This window comes from Sturnus vulgaris, chromosome 12 (assembly GCF_052056855.1).
Source record: "Sturnus vulgaris isolate bStuVul1 chromosome 12, bStuVul1.hap1, whole genome shotgun sequence".
Taxonomy (NCBI): domain Eukaryota; kingdom Metazoa; phylum Chordata; class Aves; order Passeriformes; family Sturnidae; genus Sturnus; species Sturnus vulgaris.
Genome location: NC_142254.1, coordinates 8,143,674 through 8,167,794, shown reverse-complemented (window position 1 = coordinate 8,167,794; position 24,121 = coordinate 8,143,674). Strand labels below are relative to the sequence as shown.

Sequence of the window (24,121 nt, the reverse complement as noted above, 5' to 3'; positions counted from 1 at the left end):
CATGTGGGTGTGTCATGTGGGAATGATGCAGAATTGCCTTCAAAAGGGGCTGATTTCATTTCAGGGGCTCCTGGCATGGTGGATTTTGCTTACACTGCATGGTCTGTTCTGAGGGTCACTTTGCATCCCTGTGGGAGTCAGCCAAAACCACGTGGCACAAAGCACACCTTACCCTGAGAGCACAGAGTGGCCATGAACATGGCCAGGGTGTGTGAATTAATGAGAGCTGGTTTAAAAAGCTTCAGTTAGATTACAATCATTCATAATTAGGTTTTTAAGCTGCATGACCTACTGTGCTCTTCAACTGCAAAAGTGTTGAGCTTTGAGCTTATTTTGTGTCTGTCTTGCTTGATTTTTTGAGAATGAGTGACAAATGAGGCTGTATGAGAACCTATGAAGACAAAGCTCACTAGCAACAACTAGAGGTTCACCTTCAAAAACTGTATTTGCCTTCATGTTGCTTAAATGCATCCAATCCTCTAAAGCACACATTCTGCACATCATAAGAGAACAGAACTGCAGCTACTGCTGGGGGCTGATACAGTTATTACTTTATCCACAGCCTGAGCTCTCTTCTCATCATGATAGTGTTTAATCATTTATCATGTTGATGGAAGCCTTCTTTTAAATAATACCATATATCTGTAGTGTAATTCACAAAAGCATGCAGAAAATCCTCTGGAAAAATCTTACACTTCACAAAGCCATACCAGAATTATAATTGTGTGATATTTTAATAGGGAAGGGAGTAATTTGCAGCATGCTTTTGATTCACTCTGTGTAAATCTATCTTAAAAACTGGGGCAAGCCTTTTCTTAGCATCCTTTTAGGGCGTGAGTATTTTTGCATGAAAACCCCAGGAAATGGGAATTAATGAGTGTCTAAAAATATTTTTACTGTGATTCAGGAGAAAGTATTTCTTACAAAATGTGCTTTGTGTGAGTTAGTGTATCAATAAATGCATTGTATTCACTTATTTGGCATATGGACAATGAGAACAGGTTTGCTCATTATAACTGATGTCAAATGTACTTGGCCAGGTAATTTGTTCTAGGAGTGAAACTGAACAGCAAATTTCAGTGTGCCCTTTTGCATCAAAATGGGAAGAAGCTGGGTCCACTAGCATACTCACCTATGTGTAACAGATGAAATTAAAGCTGTAGCATTAAAAGCCTATTTGTAGGTGCATATAGTCTTCAAATTCTGCTTTGCCACACACATTCATCTTAACTGTTCAGACATTGGGGGGTTTGGACTGTATAAAATACTGCATCTTACTGTGTATGGAAATTTCAACATTTTGAAATCACAAGCGAAGATTGATAATTTAAGAGTCTTGACAGTTGTTAATCTTCACACACAAATTTTTAGAAAACTTCCTTGACTAGAGCAGTGCCATTTCTGACTCAGATAGGGAATGATTTCTAATCAGACTGTGCACATCTTACATGCACCTTTCAGTATTTCCCTGGTCCCAAACATTTTGTACCCTTAACTCAATGGACTCTTAAAGAAGACAGAAAATGCTTTAAGAAACTCCTGGTGGTTAGGATGACCTGCCCTCAAATCTGGTCCAAATCTTTATTTTCTGTCTGCCATGCTTGCTTTGGGATACCATAATTCATGGAGAAGTAATGTTTTTCCCTGGCTTCAGTACCTGGTGTGCATCCTCCTTCCTGCCCATAGCCATTACTGGCCTGCTGCTCAACCAAACTGTTGTCATTAGAAGTCCAAATTTTGCATCAGAATGGACCTTAGATTATTGTATGTGTGTGGGTTTTGTTGTTTTGTTCTAATACTCAGTGTGACAGGATGTCCTGGCTTACAGAACAGATGGCTTTCACTGTCCCTCATTTAGATTTTTAACAGAGATTTCTGAATGTAACTGATTTTTCAAACTAGTAAGTTTGAAACAATTAATTGGAACAATTGTCACAGGCTTTAGATATTAATTAGCATTATATACACCTGCTTATAATATAATTTGAATTAATAGACTAAATCAGTAATGGGATTTTTGCTTGTCACAGCTTTTGTGAATTGCTTTAAACCAAGTTCCAAAATGATGCCTTGCATAGAAGGAAAAGCCCTGATCTTTTTATCAGTTAAAACAGTAATGCTGAATCTCTGCCAGTATTTTAAATGGTTAGAAATGAAGAATAATGAATGAAATGTATAGTTCACTGTTTTAAAAATGTTTTAATTTGGAATTTTTCTAACTGGCAAATCTGTCCTTTTGAAGCTGGTTAACCAATGAATTGGGGTAAAATAGTGATGAATTTCTGCCAAGTATGCTTCCAACAGATAAGGAATTGCTATACATTATTATAAATCACGAAGATATTTATTTTCTTTGTTTTTCAATGGCTACCTGACACTATCAGTAGATTTTACCAGATTTCAAAGGTGGTGCTTCAAAGATGTTTTGTGAACATAAACACAAGCTTACTTTTTGTTCTTGCAGTTCTCAGTGGCCTGTGTTCTAATGACTGCCCTCGGAAAATAACAGTAAGTGTAACCATGCCTTTGTTTAGTATTTACCCTCAAATAAGCTGAAGTCTAATTGTACCAAAAATTCTCAACATATATAAAGAGTTATTGACTGGAAGAATGTGTAATCCAAATCATGACTGGCTAACTTCTGCTTCTGTGAGAGCCATAACTCTGGGCAGCTGCTGTTCAGAGCTGGAGTCAATTGAGTGATTGCAGGAGTTTGTACCCCTGCCCTGGGGGCTGGGATATACCACAGACAAGTGGTGCCCAAACTGTGAATTGTGCCAAGTCTTGGTGGGCACTTACAAAGTCCAGGCCAAACTGACTGTGGGGCAGATGCAGCCACTTCTGGGCCAAACTCCAGCAGTGGGCACAGCCAAGGACAGAAGTGCACTGGGCTCTGATGGTTCTGCAGGCAGCCATACACATGTGGTGCTTTCTGTTTAGATTATTTTATTGGTCTCCAGAGATCTGCAACTCACCCATCAAACTGCCAATTAGCAAATTGTTTAGCAATGTTCACAGTGAAAGTTGGCCTGAAAGAGGAACTTAGAGGAATCAGAGGTAACAGTAGCACTTAAGCTCTGCAAAAATTTCGCATTTAATTTTGACTTGAAATGGAGCTAACCTTCACTTCAAGCCTATTTTGAGACATGGAGTTTAATTTCTGTTTTAAAATAATGAGGTTTGATAGTATCATTAACTTAATTACAAAAATCGAGGGTTTAAAAAGCAAATCTTCACAGCAGATGTTAGTGAAAATTTCATTATCGAGATCACTGAAACACTCTTGCCTCCATTGTAATAGGAGTTCTCTGACAGAAAGTAACATAAGGTACATTATGCCAAAGTACAGCTATGTAGCACCAAAAAAACCCGAAATTTCACCTTATTCACTCATCTTTCATAGATCTGCATTAGCATCACCTTTGTGGTCTCCTTAGTTTTCATTCTAATCAGTTCTTATTTTCAGGCTTTGATCTCACCTGTCATCATTATCACTTGTTCCTGTGGTTTAAACTTACTACTTTTTGAGGCATGGTGTGAAACATGTCATCATCTCTTAGTGTTCCTTCTGTAACTTACTTGAAAGCTCTCTATTGGATTTGATGCCCTAATATCAGCTTGAATTCAGCACTAGGAAAAAAAAAAAAGGAACAATTGCTTTAAAATTTATTCCTGCAGTTCTCTCATCCTCTCCCTTCCCCACCCTTTCTTACTGAGGTGCATTAGTTATGGTTCATCACTGAGTAATGCACAACTTCCTTGGATGTTTGTTTGTTTGTTTTATTTTTCCTCGTGACTATACTTTGATGTTTAAGTACATTTTGTTCCTCAAGAAATTTTGTTTAAAATAGATACCAATACGTGACAAGTAACTGTTCAATCACTTTAATTAATTAAATGAAACACTGCTAAATAATGATAAAAAAGACAGAATTTGTGGAGTATTTTTCAATTCAGAAATACCATCAAGACAGTGCATTCTCTCAGTATCAAATGAGTTCTGCTTTTTCAGAGTATGTCGTTATTTCTCTGAATTTTTAGGGGATTTTTACTTTACTTCTAGCTTCCAAGGAAACATTAAACCTTTTGCCAGAGGGCTGAATAGTATTGCTTTCTTCTAAACATGCATCTAAACATTTTGTAGCAAACAGATTACTGTGATTTTGAAAATTGATTTCCACATAATACTATGACCAAAACAGTTGCAATATTTTGAAGTTAAAATATAAAAAATAACTTATTAATGTAAAACCTTTTTTCTTTAGTTTACTGTTTAATTCCTATAGCTTTTTCTGTTCCTAAAATGTTGCCTGCCTTTTTCTTTGGTTTTTCTCTCTTGTAGCCCTTTGGAGTTAATCAGCCTGGTCCTTACATCATGTACACCACTGTAGATGCAAATGGGTACCTGAAAAATGGGTCAGGTAAGAGAAACTCACTGTGGGAACACCCAAGGCACAGTCTGTCTGTGTTTGTGCTTCTCAGCAACCTGAGGAGTTGGAAAGGTGACAGAGGGAAATGGGAATGGTTTCAATGGTGCCTTCAGTTTACAATGCCAAACCCCCCAGTGTTCTCTTCCTTCTTTACAGGATTGCATTTTTATTACAAACATTGCAATTGCATTATTTTTTTCATTTGTCCTGTGCCAGTTGAGTTTGAATTGTTGGCTGTAGCAAAACATTGTTAGGTAAAATATCATCAGTTTGTGAAATAGCAAAAGCTTCTAATTGCTTCCTAAGCAATTATGTATTAAGAAACAGCAGTGGCCTTGAAATACCTAAATACAATCCTAGTAGCCAGATGACAAAGGATCAGGATAATATTCAGGACACACAGATGTATTTGTCTGGAGTTGTTCACTACAACTGGCAGCTACCAAAATAAATCCTGAGTAGCCTGAGGAAGCTGGGGAGGAAATGCCTTTGTCCTTGCAGGTAATGCAGGAACTGCAGGGTGTCAATCATTAGGTAACAAAATCAAGGGGAAGGGGTGCTTGGTGCAACTTGTATTGTAACTAAAGCTTTACTGGCCTGAGATGGTGCAGGTGCTGCTGTTTGCAGGCACAAAAACAAAGCAGCCAAAGGGAGAATCATGCATTAGGCTGTGGTCCAAGCAGTGCCTGATGTTAGAATATCCTGGGGTTTATGCTGCCTTCCTAGGTGTGGACTGCTGGCTTCTAGAAAACACAGGAGACTGCACAAAGTGCTTTATTAGTCTCATTTATGACTGGTAATCTTAGGACTATAATGGACTCATTTCTTGCTTAGGCAAAAATCCCAAACTCATAAGCTGAAGATGATCAGTAAGTGCAGTCATCTGTATCTGTCACTCCAGTCTCATTTCAAATTAAACTCAGATTAAAAAAAAATAGTTCCAGTAGTTCACTGGGAAGATTATATTCTGTCTAACACTAACTTAAATAAAATCAATAATTTAGGGGAGGAAACACTGCCATGTTAAGGTCCTGGTCAGTTTGAATCACTAACAATGCTCTCACCATGAATAGTGTACTCAGGACTGTTAATTCCATCTGAGAAAAATTAAAGAGAAAAATGTCCTGAAATACAAACCAGCTAGCTGCAAAAACATATCTTGATACTCTTGATACACCTGAGTCTGTTTGTACATACTTAAATAAAGACATTTTTCTAACTCTGTGTCATGGAACAATGCACAGATCTTATAAATGTGTGGAATAAAACTAGCTTAAAATTTGGATCTATTTCATGTATCATTTTCCTATTTTTTTTCTGTGTCTCTCTTCCAAGAACTAAAGTAAATGCATTTTTCTTAAACGTTTTCTTTAGGGTTTGCTGAGTTTGGTTGGTTGTGGTTTTTTCTTTGTTTGTGTTTGGGGTGGCAGTTCTTCTAGAAATGCAGTGTTTTTATGATTTACTCTAAGAAACAGTTTTCAAATCTGATTTAATACTGCTATATTCCCTTCACAGCTACCATATTTACTATAATAAAAACCTAACAGAGTCCAGGCATGATGAATTTTCTTTTCTGTTCTGACATTATGAAATAACAGTAATGAATTCCAAGTGCATTTATGACCCCAGCAGTGTTGCTGCAGGGAATTTTCTAATGCTGTCTTTGATCAGTTTCTCAACACTAATAAGTTAATAGATTTTTTTTTTTTTGAGTCTGTATAATTCCTGCAAGAACTTTTGAAAGTCATGTTTTCTAAGGGTATTACATTAGGTTTATAGCTAGATTTTCTTCTCTTGCAAGTGTTATGTGTAAGATTCAGTAAATGTTCTGACTAGAATCACTGGCCTACAGGTTGTTGTCAGAAAAAACAGCCCATTCCATCACAATCCTCTTCTATTTGACTATCAGGAAATCATCAAGCAATATTCCTTATGTGTACTGGTAGGCAATACCAAACCCATGTGACATTTTTGGACCATGTATGAACCTACAAAATACCTTTTCCACATTAAGCTTTTATTAGTATAGCATTCATGTGCTATTTTAAAACTAATTTTCATCAACTTATTTGCCTTCCTTATATAATATGAGACAATCCATATTTGAAGCTTTTAATTATCTGAAAGGAGTAATGAGCTAATCAAAATTTTAAAATAATTATTCCCTTTCCCAAGAAGTAACATAAATAAAAACAGTTCTTTTTCTGATAAAAACAAAACTTATCATTCCTTTTTGTGTCCCCCTCCAAAGTCAGCTGCTGTTATTTATTGCCTTTATGGCTGTGCTCAGTGGGGGGACAGTTGTTGGCTGGACTGCTGTAACCAACCACCTTAAGTTATCCCTGCAGCCCTGGGCTTAAGTAACCCATAAAATACTCAAAGTACCATGGTCCCCACTCTGCTTCTGATCTCCTAAATTCTGCAGGACTTGACTTGTGAGTTATGGCATCTTTCATGTAGGCAAAATTGTGCAGAGAGTAAAATAAAAAGGCCCATATGGCTGTCCTTATCTAATTCATTTTAAGATTCTTTGATCTGCCAAGCCTTAAATACAGGAAATTTGCATAATTATGAGGGTTTTCTTAAAAACATTGTTAGAATTGTTCTGTCTCCTATTAACATTCCAGTATGTTGTTAAAAGATAGCAGAATAATAATTAGCATGTATTCTGTGCTTTTACTTTCACATTGCTCAATTCACTTGTAACCTTACGAGAAATACAGTTAAATTAGCTACAAGGAATAGCAATTGACAACGTGGGCATTAGAATGAAGAAGTTCTGGGCCTTACATTTGCAGTTAATACCTCCAAAGACCTTCTCTTCCGAAGAGGAAAATCATCTGCAACAGCTCCTTCAAATATTTAAGGAATTTCATGCTTGAGATCAGACCAGGTCCAGTGTAAATCCAAGAGAAATACACAAACTCAAGTTTAAGTCATGCTTTCTGATCCATTCCTGCAACCTGCCTTCTCCCTTTTCTTTTGGAGTTATTTTTAAGGAGAGCCCATAGTTAAGTGTGAGTGTCAGCCAGATTTTCAGCTCTACATATACATTATAGGTATATATAATATACATTTCCAGGCTTTTATTGGGAGAATATCTTCTTTATTTCAGCCTGTGCTACACATATCTGAATTTTCTCTCCTGAAGTAAAAATGTGCTAATAGAGTTTGGAATAAACAGGCTCATACTTGCAGCTTGTGTCCATCAAACATTCATTCTGTGGTCCAGGAGCAAGTGGCAGTAAGGATCTCAGCTTTCCTCAAAGCTCCATGTCCATAGGAAGATTATCAGGGTAGCTTCACTCAATGGCTCATATGGATCAAATCATAATTTGTTTAAGCATCTGTATGAGTGAAGCTGTGTGGACTGATGGCCTTTGCAACTCTCATTCCAGAGCTCTTTCATTTTGCTGCTTTTGCTTTATTTTTTTAAAGCCTTCCATGGCAGAATGACCTTTCACATGCTGTGAAGTCGTGCCCTTCTGGTTTTTTGAAATCTGCTTACTCTTCCCTGTTGTTGCATTGAGTTCTCCTGCTGTTTAACTAAATTGAATTGTGAGGTGAACACAAATGTCTAGCAGCTATTATAGTCGTGAATTTAAACATAAACATTGCAATATGTACCAGAAAAAAAGCAAAATAAGCTTATTTTCAATGGCCATTTGACACTGCAAGGTTCATTGTGTCGAATTTCACTACACAGAAAGAAGAGTGTATTTATGGAACAAGCTGGAATAATTTAATAATTGAATAGTTGTATTCAATGAAAGGATTTTTCTGTTTTCTATAGGTGGGAATAGCCTTCTAGAATGTTTTTCTGCATAATTGTCTTTTGTTTAGAAAAATTATTTAAACTTGTTATGTTGCTTGCAATATTACCAAACCTTGGATAGTTGAGCATTACAAATGACACAGCTTCCCCATACCAGTATGGTAATTCTATTGTTTGAGGGGGTTTTTAAGTTACCAGTTTTACTTCTATAATTTTATGGTGTAAAGGTATTTTTCATAAAAATACACATTCTCATAAAAATGCATCAGGTTTGGAGTTTAGGCTTGCACAAGTGTCCCAAGTGTTGGCAGCACTGCAATCATCAGTGTCCAAGTCCCAAGAGTGCACTTTGAGTTCCCTTCCCCATGTTATTTCTGGTACTCCAGAACCAGGTGTTGCAGAAAAGGTTGAGAGGTGAAGCTGTGTACTGCATTAATCTGGAATTTCCTATGAGGGGGACTAAGGAAAAGAGGCAACCAGCAGGGGAAAACAGGGAGACAACCCCAGCCCTTAGAAAAATGAAGTTACCATTGCATATTTGAGGCAGAAAAAGAACTCTTTAACCACTACTATTTTTTTTTCCAACCAGTGACCCCCAAAGGCACTATGAAAGGAACTGAAGTAAAGCTTTCAACTAAAGCCAAGCAAATCAATTTCTCCAGCTATTTATGAAGCTTCCAAGTTTGAAATTGTTGGGGTTTTGTTTGATTGGGTTTTTGTCTTGAAAGCTTCTTTATAAATTCTTAGGCATATTCCATGTTTTTCATTACTATCAGTTATGTTTCCCCTTTCTCTTTCAGTAAGTGGTTCTGGCATATTTTCAAATAAAATAAGAAGCTGCCAGCTTTACAAAATGGGGAAGCACTCAGTGCAATTTAGCCCAATGCTGGTAATGGCTGCAGAGTAAACATCACTGCAGAGTTCCAGCTGTGCAGGGAAGGGATGCATGGACCCTGTGCAATTGCACCCAAATCTTCAATGACCTTTGTCCTGTTCCAGATGTTGCCTCGGTGTTTTTCCCAGCTGTGCAGCTATCCATGCAGCCTCTGCATGGCAGATTTTGGACTAATTTTTACTTTTTCTAGGATGCATATGTTTGTCTAATCTATAATAAAAAGTAATTAATGTGCTGACCTCAGTGTTCAGGTAGGTGATGGTACAGAAGAATTTACATGCAAGTCTGAGACTAAAAGATACACTTCTGAAATCTTAAAAAGTATTGCTGAATTTTGAATTGCACAGAATGGCTTTAAATTGGCTAATTAAATGCAAATAATATTTTGTTAGGAAAAGCATGATAAAACAAACATAAGGGATGCTTCAGTTTGAAACAATATTTTCCATTAGTCTTTCAGTTCTGTGTAGTGATCTTGCATGTTCTGCTGTGTTATTTCACAAAATAAGTTTATTTGAACTGACTGAACAGTATCAGTATTGTGCATCTATTTCTGTAGGTTCAGTGAGGCCTTTCCTAAATCCAGTCCCACTTGTTGTCAGTGCTGTTTAAACCAGGGCAGGCATTGCTTCTACATGTAACTGCAACCACTCTCCCCTCACAGAGTTAAATTCTTCAGCCTGAAATAAGTTGTTGAGGACATTTCAGTTCAGCTCAGGGGAGAACAGGCTACCCTTGAGTTTTCAGCAAGTTTACATCAGGATAATGGAAACAGAAGGGAAATGACTTAATTCAGGTATAAAAGAACAAGTACTGGATGTGTCACAGACAACACATGGCTCTGGTTTTCAGACAAGACTTTAGAAAGGTTAATGGTAGGAATTGCTTCCAATTTTATATGCCAGACTTCAGAGGTAAGGAGATTGATTCTAAAAGGTCCAAAATGGTTTCTGAATATCAAACTCTGCAAAATCTTCTGAGGTTTGGCTGCCCAACATCATTAGCTTTTTCTAACAAATTTGATCTCCAATAGGCTGAAACCACAGAAAACCGTGTCCTGAAATGTTGAGGATTTTACTCTGCCTGAGGTTTTTTGAAGCAACAAACTTAATGATTTGTGATTTAAAACAATATGTATACCACCACTAATACCAATACCATAGCCCATGATATCTGCATGCTTTGAAATGGCATTTTTGAAACAGGAAGCTTAAGGCAAAAGACATAGTACTGAACAATCTTAAAAATAGTATTAAAAAGAAATCATGTGTAGCATGATCAGGAGAAGGATTTTTAATCCTTATTTATAATAACAGTTCTACGGATAAAGTAAAACAAACTCTGAAGCAACAACCACTTCCTCCATCTTTCCTACACTGACTTCCAAAAACCTAAAGAACAGTTTGAATGTGAGAAATAAATCCTGCTTTCCTCCTTGAAGATGAAAAACTGTTTTCATATTTTCTTGGAACAAGTAGAAAGCTGTTTCCAGTAGTTTTACAAGAGGGCAAATTGCTGTGGTAGCTATTTAAATTAAATTGGAAATATTTTCATAAGTAAATTAATTAGCAGTGACTGGGAAATTCAGATAATGTCAGTAAACTGTTGACAGTACTCTGTAATTTCTCTCTTTATTTTTCATCTTGGTTTGGGGCTTTTGTGTTTCTCAGGTGAGCAGTTGTCATTCTTAATTACTTGGTTGCAATTCTAAGTGGAACTTTTCAGTAAGCATCAAACAGAATTTGTGATAGATATAGGGTGAGGAAAGCAGGAGGAGTCTCAAAGTTATCCTGTGCTTAGTGAGCTTTAGTAAACTGGAACCTTCTACATGCTACCATCCTGCTTAGCTAATACCTCCCAATTTTAAAGGCAAATAAAAAAATAAGTATGTGCACATTTCTGCCTTCTGTGTAGAAGAAAACATTCCTTTCTGACCTTTGCAAATGTTCTGTTTACATCCTGAAGCGTAAGATTTCATTATCCTTATCTTAGTAGGCATAAGAACCAGCGTTAGTAGCCATGAAATTATTCCGTGCTTTAAGAATTCTTGCTGCAGTATGTGACTCTCTAACCTCTTTAAGGCTGACTGCACACAGTATATGACATTTTCTTTTATTCTCTTTAATTTAGTTGACATTCATTTCAGTTGTAAGATGAAAGAAAAAAAGCAAGATCTTAGTTGCAGTCTTCTCATGATCCTAAATATTTCACTCAAAAGTAATTCTAAAAGCTTTTCGATGTTACAGCAGTACCTTGTTCTTTTGGGGAAAGTCCTTCAGCATTCAGCATTAGTGAAACAAATTCTAAAAGGAAATTTTTTTTTATGTTGCAGCATGCTCAAGTAACACATCTGGTTTCTCTAACCAAGTCAAATTGAATACACCCACCTTTGATCTTTAGTACTTGTATGTTGGTAGCTGGAGGTTTCCGATATTACGTAATCGAAGAATTACTCCCATTTTAGATTTGGATCTTGACACCTGGAGATTGAGCAGTTTAGCCAAGATCATGTTAGGGGAGTCAGTGGCAAGGCAGGGACATGCTCAGGACTCATATCTTATGCTGTCCTATCCTGTGTTATTTCAACTTAATGGAAAAATCCCTGTTCTTAAAGAGAAAAGCTGCTCAGTCAGTGTTTTGTGCCACATCTTCTATAATTGAGAAATCTGCCTAGCAATGTGCACAGTGCACCTTTTCTTCACAACAGAGACCCAAAAGTACAAATCCAGCAATGAGTATTTCCTCATCTGCTTTTTCATTACATGGTTCTGCATGGGGAAAAAAATAAATCTAAAATGTATATAATCTTTAGGAAGACCATTACTGTTTCATTCTGCTAATAGTGTTTTAGTTTAATAAAAAGATAACTGCATCAAGCTGATTTTTCAGATCTCAGTTGACATTTATCTTGCTTTTTAAAATAAAATTATTATAGCTCTAAACCCACAATAATACAGAATCTTTACCTCCTGATTAAACAAGCCTATTTCAAAACATGCCTGACAGTATATGGCAAGTGGCTTCCTCAGGAGCTGGTAGGGGAAGGGAGGTTCACAGAAGCAGAACCATGAAGCAGTGAGTGTAATGGGCAGGGGTTCAGAAGCAGCAGCTGCTCTACAGGGAGCAGTTTGTCCCAGAGGAGCAGACAGGAGCTGAAGAGCTGCTGCTGGAAGTGGGTGTTGTGTCTTTGCTGTCCCTTGGTGAAGTGCTGCTGTGTTTTGGCCAATGTTTAGTGACATCTCCAGGAGCCAGGAATGGGAGGGTGGGTTTGGTTTTTCTTGAAAGGATATTTGGCTTTGCCAGAGAAGTGGTGGTGGTGAATTTGGAGATTTTCCTGCCCCGTGTTCACCACAAATACACAGATTATTGTGTCACCAGTCTGGCCACAGCCGGTGGGCTGAGGTAAAGTGCTGCCTCCTGAATCAAGCCTTGGATGGGAGTTTGGAGAGGTACAAAGGAGTTGGCTGTAAATTCATTACAAAATAGGGCCTCCTGTTCTTTAATTCAGATTCTGATGCATTTTGTCGTTTAACTTTTAATTTCTGGTTTCAGGCATAATCTATTAGGGATCAAAGCTGAGAGAAATCTGATGCTTTAAAAATACTGACTAAATCACATCCTTGTGAAAAGCTGTTTCTCTTGGTCACAGAAACCCATTTGTGGCTGTCAAGTGTCCTTTGCACTCATTCCTGTTAATGTGGTGAAGGCTGATTTCACTGTGGTGCTTCTGAGGTGCTGATTCCTGCTGTGGAAGCAGCTCACTTGCTAAGAGAACAAAGAACCCACACAGGATCATAATCTCTTGGCCAGAAACTGTTAGAGAAATTCTTTTGTTTAATTTGAATACCTGGATACTTTGGAAATGGGATGCCACTGAACTTGTTGATAACTGCAACATTTGTCTGTTTCCCTACTGCCTTTTCAGAAAACCAAGAAGTTTATTTTCCACCTACAGTTTCTCTTATAGTTATGATTGTCACCACTGCAATCCTGTTTTCATTAAGTTAATTTATTCTTTGAAAATTTGTTCATGAGAATTTACTTAGCTAATTTTGTGACACAGTAGTAATTACAGACTAACACTGACAAGAATTAAAGTGAATCTTCACATGTTGAGTCTGATCTTGTAAATCAGTGGGGCACAAAACTCGGTACTAATCATATAAGAATAAATGCAGATGGTTGATTTCTTCTCAACTTGTAACAAATAATGGAGATTCGAGTTAACATAGAGATGGTACTCAAAAAGAATTGTCTTACCTAAAAATGTAAATTATTTAAGCTCTTCTCCAAGTGAGTGCTTACAGGTAGTTTGGAAATGTGGGATTGAGCCTTTAAGAATTAAATAATCACACAATTGGTGAACACATTTAAACATTTTTATTACTGACTGGGCAACGTGCACTTGTGTAGCAAGTTGGTAGTTTGGGGCTCGATTGATTGGGTTTTTTTCCCCCACAATACCTACTTGGCTTCCTTTCTGCTTGCCTGCAGCTGGCCAGCTGAGCCAGTCAGCACACTACGCTCTGCAGCTGCCCTACAACGTGCTGGGCTTGGGCCGCAGCGCCAACTTCCTGGACCACTTGTACGTCGGCATCCCTCGGCCCTCGGGAGAAAAGGTTGGGTGACATTTCCCATTGTCAAACTAATTATTTATGGTGCTACCTTTCCTAAGAGACTTTGAGTGGAAATACTGCTGGGACAGATTTTTTTTTTATTTTCTGAAGTAAGAGTCTCAAAGCAGTAAGTTTGCATACAGAAAGGTTTGCCCAAAAGAACCAGTTTGCCCAGTTTTGGGGGGATGTATAAACTCTGAAGCCAAAATAAAACCAAAAGATGACTGAAACGGTCTGTAAATGTTGGCACAGGTATTCAGTGCTTATTGGTAGGGCAAATGGGTATTAGGTCTGAGGGTCCAATTACTCTGGACTGCAGTAGCTGCAGGGCTTTCCCAGAGTTGCTGTGGCCAGGCTGGGGCTCACGTTATCCCTTCTGCCTTGGTGATAAAAGCATGGGCAGTGTCATGGTGGGGGGAGATTACTGTGATTCTCTAATCTTCACATGAAACACAAAAATGGGGTCCTCACCATTTTCAGCCTTTAAAGATCTGGTGGTACTACTGTGAAAAGTGAGGTACTCACATGGGCCAAATTGTGATTTGGATAATTGTTTTGTTTGGCCTGCCTCCTTTGTAAAATCCATTCTTTTCTTCTTTCCTTATTACGTTGTTGCTTTATACTTGTAAAGCAGATGCTGTGTTTCATGTCAGCAATAGCTGTTTTGCTTTTTACTTTTGGGGGCTTAGTTTTAAAGCATTTTGGAGCTTTCAGAGGAACAGGTTTATACAAAGAGGGATTAATCACTTATATTTAAAGTTTTTTAAAAACTCACAACTTTTTTATTTCTCCTTTTGTATATTTCAATTTCACAGAGAATTTCTTTGCTTGTAAGAATGTTTGTTTGTTAGGAATTGACATAGCTTTTGTTTTTCTTTCAGTCCATAAGAAAACAAGAATGGACAGCTATCATACCAAACTCCCAGCTTATAGTCATTCCCTATCCTCATAATGTTCCTCGAAGGTAATGGCCTCATTTGAATTTGCACTTCCCAAAATTACATTAATACACAGTGTAAATTAGGCATTATGTGTAGGTTTAGAAATAGTTATTTGTATAGAGACCTACTGAAGAACAAGGGCAGGGGGTCAGTGCTGAGCTGGAGCTGAAAATGCTGCTCAGGTATTTACACAGCCTCTCAGATGGTGCCCATAAACAATCAAAACCTATTACCAGCTCAGACAAACAATCAAAATGTATTACCAGCTCCACTCCTGTAAATAATAACATACTTGCTAGATTGAACATCCTCAGTGACAAATTACAAGCATGGTAATGGTTGAATTAAGCTTTTTTGTTTCACCAAACATGCAATTTCTGTCTGGTTCCATAGAAAAGCTTTGCCTCAGCCCTTCTGAATGCAGTAGCTGCTGCTACAGGAATGAATGTTTCCCTTCAAGTAAAGGTGAATGGGTTGGTTGCACGAGAGCTTGAACATGGAATTCACTTTGCAATTAAAATAATTCTCCCAGAAAGAGAGCATGTTTCTCTTTTTGCTATTAGAGAAAACATTAGGCAAATATTCCAGCTGCGTTTTGCCGCTTGATCTACCAGTGAGGTCAGTAGCATTTATCATGCAGAAATGATTCTGACATCAGTTCAGCAGTTAATTCTACTAGAGAACAAATAACGCTGGAGAAGTGATGTGCTGCTTGAGTTGCTAATTAACAGCCACAGAAACAACATCTGCCAGATGAAAATTTAGTTACAGTCTTGAGGTATTTAAAGGTACGTGTTGTGCTAAACAATTTGTGTTATCATATCCTTAAACTGTTTTTGCTTTCCTATAAAGTGGGTTTATGGACACTGTAGAATAGCAGAGGATGGAATCCCCAGATGAAATCAGATTTCATCATAAAAGCTTCTTAATTTTTTCTGAACATAGGTATGTGATTTCCTGAGAGGCCTCAACATAGAGCCTGCTGCTGACAGCTTTCCCATCATAGGAAACTTGTACAAAAAGGGGGTTCCCCAGGCCTCAGCACCTCACATGATTTGAGGGATGTCTTCCAGGGGCCCCAAAGTGCTTAATTTTGTTGATTTTCAGCCATTATCAACTGCTTACGGTGCCTAGAACTGCACTTGTCCCTGGGTAAACTTCAGAAAAAGAGAACTGGACCCATGAGCCTGTCTGAGAGGAGCTTCTCATTGTGGTGGAAAAATCTTCCAGGGTTATTTCTCTCTGCTGCAGGCCCCAGGCATTCCTGTGAAAGGTTTCCTTATGCATTTTACTTTGTCCTAGGCAAGGGCAGGAGATAAATCTCCTAATGAGAAAAAACTCATTCCCTGAGGATATCCATAGCATTCATGAAAAGTTAAACAGAAATTGTACTTAGACATGGTATTGCTCAAAAATAATTATATTAAGCTGTATATTTCCAAGTAAACATCATTAAGCTTCAGTCTCTAAGTAGAGCTGCTCATTTGTCTAGACCAGGTTGTCACCTGTCTTGCCCTAACAGGTTCTTTTCATCTTTGTCAGTAAAATATGTTTCCTGCTTTTTAATGAAGGGTATTAATGTTTCCTTGGATTTTCTTCTTTTGTATAGCTGGAGTGCCAAGCTGTATTTGACCCCAAGTAACATTGTACTGCTAACAGCTATAGCCTTAATTGGTGTCTGTGTTTTCATCCTGGCAATAATTGGCATATTACACTGGCAAGAAAAGGTAAGCTAATTGCTAGAATATTTTCTTTATAATTTCTGTGCTATTTAACACTCCCTAATATTTTACAGAGCTGTACATTGGGGTTTTTTTACGTTTTTCTACAGTATAATAGTTTCTGTCACAGATTGAATTAAGTCACAAAAGGTGTTATTATTAATTCAATATTTACCACAAGTTTAAAAATTGGCATTTTTTTTCTTTAAGCTCTAAGGCACTTAAGCTTGTTCATGTTGCTCTTCATTTCCTTTTTTCCATTAAGCTGTTATTTCCAACTTAAATGAGCCATCTTTGTTTCATATCTAAGCTTTCCATTTTTCAGTTTTAAGGGGAACTGTTTTGGAAAATGGAACATGAACTCAGTTTACTTATCTTGAGTTCTGCTGGTAATCTAAAAATAAGGAGAAAGTCCTTTTTGTGTGTGTCTGTTTGGTGGTTGCACTGACATTGACATTCATAGGGAGTCAGTCGTGCACATTCGTGCTTTGCTCTGTGGGTCTGAGTTCCACATGCAGGGTATAGAAATCCGTGGATTTGAAGAACCATTCTGAAAGGGGCCTTTCATGTCACAAAAGAAATGCATTCCCATTTTTCTTAACTATGCTCAGTTCACAGTCATACCCAACTGGCAGAGTTGCCAATAAATGTTACTACATACCCAAACCATAATCTTAGCTGTCAGATAAAATTACTGCACATTCTGACATGGTAGAACTGTTTGTTTTTGTGCTCGTGGAAATAAAATGACCTTGTTAAACATTCAGATAAGCTTTGCACATGCTTCATATTTAAATGTTATTTGTCTGTCAGTCTTCACTCTTCAAAATGTTAAATACAGTCTCCAACTAATAATAAAGTTGGGAATAAGATACACAAAGCAAAGAAATACAGAGTTTATGATGGCTGTCATTAGCATGTCCTGCTGTACCAAGAAAGCACTGCTCACTGATAGCTCAGGGCTGGCCACTGCCTGGCTTTAATTCTCTCTCCATCATATCTTTAGCAAACAAGAATAGCAGAAAAGGTATTTGAACTTGGAGTTGGGCAAGGATTACCTATGTATAATTCCTTCTGGAGAAATGGAGATTTAAGGGCAACATTCAAAACAATTTTTATACAATAATTCAAGCATTGTAGTGTAAGGAAAGACTCAGGCAAGAGAGCTGTTTTAAGTCCCAGGTTTGTGTGAATGAAGTGGTGTATTGGTTATATTGTAAACTCATTTCCAATTCTGCCAGCACAAAATAGGCACAAATATTTGGACAAATTGTGTGTGTTTTCAGACCATTGTATAAACAGGTCTTAATTCTTATATTCTTCCTATGGATTTTTACCTTCCCAATGTTTAGATATGGTTGAGATACTGAACAAATAAGAATGTTCACCAAGGCTGTGTTGTGCATCACTGACATGTGTAAAGTTAAACTCCAAAGTTCTTTGTTTCTTAGCTTGTTCTTAGTTTACTGTCTCAACAATCCTCTCCTAAAAATACTGTCCTGGCTAAATGCCTTTCCCTGCAGATCTCTGGAGTACACCAGCAAAGAAAGGAAAGGGAAATTAACTGGCACTTAAAATCTTTTCTTTCCCCCAGAGGATGTATGTGTCTGTAAGCTGCAGTGTTTTGTTCAGCACTTTAAATAAACACTGGACTTTGACCTCTGCAGATAAATGGTAGCAGGGCCCTTTGTCTATAGTAGTTCTTACACGTATTGGAATACTGAAATAACTGTAGGGTTTTGGGGTAGGTGTTGCTCCATCTTGCCTTAGAAATTTTGAATGTGTTGGAGGAAAAAAAGCTTTGAAATCTCAGTTACTAGATTTTAGTTTTGATACATCAAATGAAAGAGAAATTGAGGAAGAATTGACACCATTATTCATATTACAACAAATACAATCTTGCTACATTTGCTACAGCCCTCAGTAGTCCTTATTCTCATTTTTGAGAACTTGCTTTGGGGTCATGAGGTCGGTCATGAAAACTGCACAGTGATAGAAATTCTGCTGGAGAGGGTTTGCTGGATCCAGCAGAGTATCAGTTACTGTCAAATTTGAAGCCATAATTTTTTCAGGAAGCATACAAGAAATGGAGTGGAAATTGTTTTCCAAGTGACACTATGAAATTCTGTGGAATGTGACAAGCATTTCAGTGTAGGAAAGAGTGTGCCACTCCCTTCTTCCCACCCCTTTTCTGAATCCAGAATACTACTGACACTGATAAAGTCCCTGCCAAAAAAGCCAGACTGATATAACTTAAACCTCACTGACAGCTCTGCTGCTGCTACAAAATGCAGTAAAATCCATATTTAATCCAATGGAGTTGCTATCACACATAAACATTGTGTAATGAGGAAATCTTTGGCCTTGAGCCAAAGCAGATGACAAACTCTCATGGCAGAAGACGGGCACCGATTTCTGCCACAATTGTTGTGTATTTTTATCAACTGAGACACAGTTCTGAATGCCCACGCAGCACCTACTGGAGAGGCTTTTCTTCATTTTACTCCTTAAAAAAAAAAAAAAGAAAGGAAGAACATGGGCCTCTGCAAGCTAAAAAGCATTTCAGTCTGCTTTGCCAAATTCTCTCATGCTGGGATTTACACATACTGTCTGTCATGACACAAGCACATGTTTGCACTGTGTGTGAAGAATCCTTGAAGAAATGCTTCCATCCTCTGTTAAGTGCTTTAGCACACGAGAGGAAACGTGGGAGAGGACATTTTTATACATGACATGGACTCCAGGTACAATTTAAATATGCTGCTTTTTTCCAAGCACCAACCCAGTTCACTCTTTCAGCAGGGTCAGTATGTGTTCTGCATAAATAAGCAGGGAAGTGCATCCTACTTCACATTTTCATAATACAAACAGAAAACACAGAACATTTTTCCTACTTGGTGCTGTTAGTTGTTGGTTGAACTGTCGTCTTGCTCTAAAGTTGTATTTAACAGAATGTTTTTAAATGAGATTCTTCGTACATATAACATAAATTACATTTACAGTTAGTCCAGAGTAATTTCATCTTATATCTATAATGTAGACAAAATGGATACTAGGAAACAGTCTCCAGGTTTGAATTATTCCTTTTAAAAAGCGTTATTAGAAATAACAGAAAATAATGGGTCATAAATACTATAACAGCAGAGCATTAACAGCAGAAGCCAATTTTGTGTAGATGATTGCTATTTCAAGCTGACATCATTTAAAAGTTAATTGTTGGGGCTTTTACTAAGTCTTTTTGCCTTTTGTTAAATGGCTTGAAAAAATCAACCATTCTCTGACACTTGACAGCTCATTTCTGTAATAGTATTGCTCTAGATTCCACAAAGTGTTTTTTTATTATTATTTTTCAGAAAGCAGATGACAGAGAGAAGCGACAGGAGGCTCATCGGTTCCATTTTGATGCTATGTGACATGCCTTAATATTTATGAAGGAGCTGCTACTCATTTGCTTAATTGAAAGACTAAATTCTGATTTTTAAAATTATTACCATGAAAGTACTGTTGGTGTGTTATTTGTAAATGTTGCATTATCTGGTATTTATTTGGAAAGTATTAAAATTAGACCTGAATGTCTCACAAGGCCTTTCAGTTAAGAGACTGTATATAATAGCATTTGGCCTTTATTTAACAGAACTGTAAATTTATTTTTCTTAGTAAAGGGTTCAAATTGCATGTACCATTGTTTATGTACCAATTCTTTAGTAATATTTGATAGAAAGAAAGGTGTGTAAATGAAGTGTAGCATTTCAGCAAGCAGAATACCTTGTATCACTTGATTTGGTCTTGTCCTTTATTCATTCCTGCAAAACAACCTGGTTTTTGAAAATTAAACTTGTGAAATTTCTCAGATGACTTAATTGTTAATTATTTTGATTGCATTAAATGGTGCTTAACCTAAAGTATTCTGTATTTTTCTTTGTTTAAGTCCATATGTGTAATAGTTAAAGAACTTAGGAATTAGAGAAGTGAAAGGAACCTGAGTGTAATGCTAGTTCAGCCATCCTGGGATGGATGCAGTATTTATGTGTGCTATTTCTAGGGAGAAGACGACGCATTAAAAAATTAAAATCATAAAAATGTATCAGCATTACATAAACTGCTTTTATAATTAAAATATAACCACATTTATTTTAGAAAGGCACAAAGTCATTATGAAAGGAACTAGTTTTTTTATATAATAAATGTATGGGATTTTTTGTTTGGTTTTGTTTTTCAAGAAGTTAACATTTTTGAGGAGAGATTGGCGATTGATGCCCTAAAATGTATTGCTAAGTGATGAGATATGCAAAAATCAAATTAAAATGTAATAGGACACTCAGAACAATCAATGCACATTTTCTATGTACACTGCTATCCCCAAATCTCATAAGGCTGTAATAGTGACAGAAGACTTGTCTCTCAACTTTAAATATTTTAAGTGATGATAAAGTTACAGTTGCTCAGTGTATTTGGGATCCTGGAAGAATCTCTGAGAATAATCATGCTTTTATTTTACATGAGCCTATACTATTAATGTTGCATTTACATCAGTTAATTTGCATTCCTAATTCAGTTTGGTAAAGGAACAACAAACTGAAAGTGTTGGTTGTGAAGCACTCCTGTGTGCTGTGGGTCCCTGCTCAGCTCTGGCACCTCCCTGGAATGCTCCCTGTGCCTGGCAGCCCTGGACCAGAGGGAGCAGCTCCAAAGCTGGGCTGGTGGTGCCCACCCTGAGTGCCAGTAAGCCCCTGGGTCAGCATTCACAGAGCAGCACCAGGGCACAGCAGCAGTGTCCTGAGCTCTCAAGTGTCACCGGCGATTTCCAATAAGCCCTGATCAGATGCCAGCACAGGAGACTCTCATATCAGCACAGAATATTTCCTTAATGCCTACCTTCAATTTTTCTCATGGGAAGGTAAGGGTTTCTTTAGATAAATACTTAATGCTTTTGGACTTTTTAAACCATATTGATAGAATTGGCTCGCACCAGCAAAAGAAAGAACAGATTTCATGATTAGGAGGACACAGTTCAATATATTTTCCTGTCTTTTTCAGATGGTTGGAGAATAATGTTAAATGCATAATGCACTGTGGCAACAAAGTTGTCTGTAACCCTCTATCACAATATAATACACATAGATTAGCTTCCTTTTGTTTTGGAAAAAGCAATTAGGAATAAAATAACCTCATGCTGACATTTAAGCTGTTGTACAAAACAATGAACTTGGTATCTCTTGCTCTGAGGTATTTTGCATGCTCACTAGTGCATCATTGCATCACTATATACAATATAATAAAGTTTACCCCAGGTTCTAAGTACTTGTGTAGCATGGCTCACATTCTATGCATATTGTTTTGAACTAAGGCATTAAATATTGTTAAACCTGTGGTCAGAGGTTTCATGTTGTATGGTTCTCTATTCTATAAGCATTAAATGTATGTTTTGGGTAAGGTTATTGCCCTTCTACCAGGAAGTGTAAGAAAGCAGCATCAATTAGAGAGCTGTAGTTCCAGGTGATTGTCACAGTAACTGAGAAGTGAGAAATAGTTCGAGCTACATAAATTTTCAAACTGCAGCCACTCTAACACAGCCCTGGTGAGAAATGCTATTGGAAGCTTCCTTGGTGTGAAATTTCACCTATATAAAAATACTGTTGACAGGCCAACTGACAGATGGCTGTTGAAATACCATCTTTCTTTGTTCTCATTTTCCATGAGAAGCTTTAAGACTGAATCTTCCTACCAGATTTATCATTAATGCACTATAATCCCCCAACAAAAGAACCAACTTTCTGCTGCAGATTAATAGGCATATTATATATAGTATGATATTCCTCCCGTGCTCAGGCCATCGTGCTTACCAGACAGAGACATTAAGAACACTTACTACAGTTAATTGAGAAGTAATTACTACAAATGCACCAAGTCAATTCGGGGCTTCTGTAATCACAGAATGGTTTGGGTTGGAAAGGACCTTAAAGCTCATCCAGTTCCACCCCCTGCCATGGGCAAGGACAACTTCCACTGTCCCAGGTTGCTCCAAGCCCCGTTCAACCTGGCCTTGAACACTTTCAGGGATCCAGGGGCAGCCACAGCTTCTCTAGGAACCCTATGCCCAGGCCTCCCCACCCTCACAGGGAAGAATTGATTCCTAGCACCTCATCTAAACCTCCTCCCTGCCAGTGTGAAGCCATTCCCCCTTGTCCTGTCACTCCATCCCTTGTATATAACCTCTCTCCATGTTTCTTTGGAGGCTCCTTTCATGCACTGCAAAGTCACCCCAAAGCTTCTCCTCTGCAGGTGAACAATGCCAGCTGTGCCAGCCTTTCCTCCCAGCAGAGCTGCTCCATGCTCTGCTCATCCTGGAGCCTCCCTTACCTCTGGAGCTCCAGCTGCTCCCTGTGCTTGGGTCTCATCCAAGTGGGACAGAGGGGCAGAATCCATCTTTACTGCCCTCCCAGGTCCTTCTCTGCAGGTTTGCTCTTGACCCACTGATCCCCAGCCTGTGCTAATATTTGACATTGAATAGATACCAATGGGTTGTAATTGATATAACTTCTTTCAAATGAATGACACCAAAATAGAGCAGGTGAAGTCCTGCTCCTGAATCCATAAGGTCCTGCTATATTATAATCAACAGTGTAAAAGCATTAACAGTCTGTTTTAAAAGTATTAATAACCAATAGAATTTTTTTTTTAATTTAGAAAATATAATTATGCAATAGAGGAGTTAAATCTGACATTGCTATGCTGCTTTAGTAGCCCTACTGTCCATTCTGGGGACAGGATCTAGTTGTTGAGGCACTGGTAATATCGGCCTCCTTGTCACTTTGAAAATAATCAGCCACACAGCACTATGCACTATTTTTATAATTAATTCCTGACTTCAGTGAAAAATGTGATCCCATCTATGATACAATCCATAATAATTATAACCTAATTTTGAAATTAATGAATTTTTCAACCTAAGCTGAAAAAGTCTGTAGGTATATTCTAACACTCAGATCTAATTATATTGCCTACCAAATAGAGAAGTGCACTGTCAGCTTTCTGAAGGCTATGAGTTGTCTTCCTGACTATTCAAAAGTTTGCAGTGTTCATTACTCAGTAGTAAATTACAAATGCAGCTGTGCATATTTATGTATGATTATGTATTACATATTGTGATACAATTACAATTGTATTATAATACAATACTGAGGCACTTGTACTTTCTATCATTTTCTAATTATAGAAATTATATAATGAAATTAGGATTTATCAAAGGCACCTAAATCGTACTGACAAAACCAAGTACCAGAACAGTTAAAACATAACTCCTTATCTTCTTTCACAATTATTCACTGTTGAGATCTATATTTTTGCAACCTCTTTTAAAAACAATGTCCAAATAGCTGCTGGTCTAAGGCTGTTTGGGTTGTACACTTTGCTACTCAAGAGCAGAAAATATTTTAGGTAAATTAAAGTTAAAACTTCTCACAGAACAGCAAATCAAATGAAGTTTTAAGGAGGAGGCAAACCCAGTTCTAATAATGCAAATGCAAGCCTTTAGCTGCAGCAGAGCTCTGTTGTGACTGACTCATTCATCAGCTGCTCATGCAGGTGTTTACCTACATCAGAGTGAGTCCCACTGCCTTCCCTGAACTACTGCTACTCAAAAATAATCATCAGGACTTGATAGAGCATCAGAACAATGCACAGCTGGCTGCCCAAAACCTTTGGACAGGAAAGGTCTTCAGCCTTTCTTGACTCCCAAACTCA

At 37.6% G+C, this 24,121-nt stretch overlaps 1 protein-coding gene across 1 annotated transcript in view; it reads left to right on the top strand.

Annotated features, from left to right (window-relative positions):
• Positions 1–20,280, top strand: part of ITFG1 (integrin alpha FG-GAP repeat containing 1) — a 70,819-nt gene extending 50,539 nt beyond the window's left edge. Inside the window, exons 13-18 of the mRNA XM_014882487.2 lie at positions 2,465–2,508; positions 4,343–4,421; positions 13,595–13,719; positions 14,598–14,680; positions 16,267–16,384; positions 19,732–20,280. Of these exons, the coding sequence (XP_014737973.1) occupies positions 2,465–2,508; positions 4,343–4,421; positions 13,595–13,719; positions 14,598–14,680; positions 16,267–16,384; positions 19,732–19,791 (509 nt within the window). The 3' untranslated portion in view covers positions 19,792–20,280. The remainder of the gene's footprint in view (positions 1–2,464; positions 2,509–4,342; positions 4,422–13,594; positions 13,720–14,597; positions 14,681–16,266; positions 16,385–19,731) is intronic.
• Positions 20,281–24,121: the final 3,841 nt, after the last annotated feature.